The sequence below is a fragment of the Terrapene carolina genome, unplaced genomic scaffold, assembly GCF_002925995.2.
Source record: "Terrapene carolina triunguis isolate 2854851 unplaced genomic scaffold, T_m_triunguis-2.0 Scaffold279, whole genome shotgun sequence".
Lineage (NCBI taxonomy): Eukaryota > Metazoa > Chordata > Testudines > Emydidae > Terrapene > Terrapene triunguis.
In genome coordinates this window covers 10,647-11,543 of record NW_020664630.1, presented here as the reverse complement: position 1 = coordinate 11,543, position 897 = coordinate 10,647, and the positions used below count along the sequence as shown (strand labels likewise).

The 897-nt window shown below is 66.2% G+C and overlaps 1 protein-coding gene across 1 annotated transcript in view; it reads right to left on the bottom strand.

The window, feature by feature from the left end:
* The window catches only part of NAT16 (N-acetyltransferase 16 (putative)), a 4,940-nt gene that overhangs the window by 677 nt on the left and 3,366 nt on the right, over positions 1–897 (bottom strand). Inside the window, exon 2 of the mRNA XM_026657734.2 lies at positions 608–832. Within this exon, the coding sequence (XP_026513519.1) occupies positions 608–832 (225 nt within the window). The remainder of the gene's footprint in view (positions 1–607; positions 833–897) is intronic.

The following is an 897-nucleotide window of genomic DNA, read 5'->3' as shown; positions in this document are numbered from 1 at the left end:
GCTTCCAAGGGTGGGCCCCCGAGCCAGGCCCACTGGGTTCTGTGCCCGGTTCTAGGGCCCCTGGGTTCTGTGCCTGGGACTCCAGGGTTCTGTGCTTGGGTCTGGGGCCCCTGGGTTCTGTGCCTGGTTCTAGGGCCCCTGGGTTCTGTGCCCGGTTCAGGGGCCCCTGGGTTCTGTGCCTGGGGCCCCTGGGTTCTGTGCCCGGGTCTGGGGCGCCTGGGTTCTGTGCCCGGGTCTGGGGCCCCTGGGTTCTGTGCCTGGGATTCCTGGGTTCTGTGCCCGGTTCGGGGGCCCCTGGGTTCTGTGCCTGGTTCTAGGGCCCCTGGGTTCTCTGCCTGGTTCTAGGGCCCCTGGGTTCTCTGCCTGGGGCCCCTGGGTTCTGTGCCTGGGACCTTTTCCCAGCTCTGTGTGACCTCGGGCAAGTCACTGCAAGGCTCTGGGCCTCAGTTTCCCCGTCAGTGGGGAGGATGGTTCTTCACCTAGTCAGCCGGTCTCTTGCTGTGTGGGGGTTTGTGGAGCCCAGAACAAAAGGGCCCCGATCTCAGTCCCCCCTCCTCCCTCAGGGCACTACCGTAATGCACTTAATATCCCCTCTTCCTGCGTCTACCTGCTTGGTGATCAGCCGGTATTTCTTGAAGTCCTTGGGGCCCAGCTTGTCGTCCCGCGTCAGCCGCACCACCTTGACGCCGGGGTGCTGCTCCTTGACCAGCTCGGTGCAGAACCGCTGCAGGACGCCGGCCACGCCCTTCCCCCGCTCCCAGGGCGCCACGCGCAGCCCCTCAACCAGCACCGTCTCTCCGGCGTCCACCACGCAGACCGACTGCAGCCCGATCTGGGGAGGAAAGGCAGCGGGTTAGCACGGGCCGGGCGGGAACGGAGCCACCGCTGGAATTAACG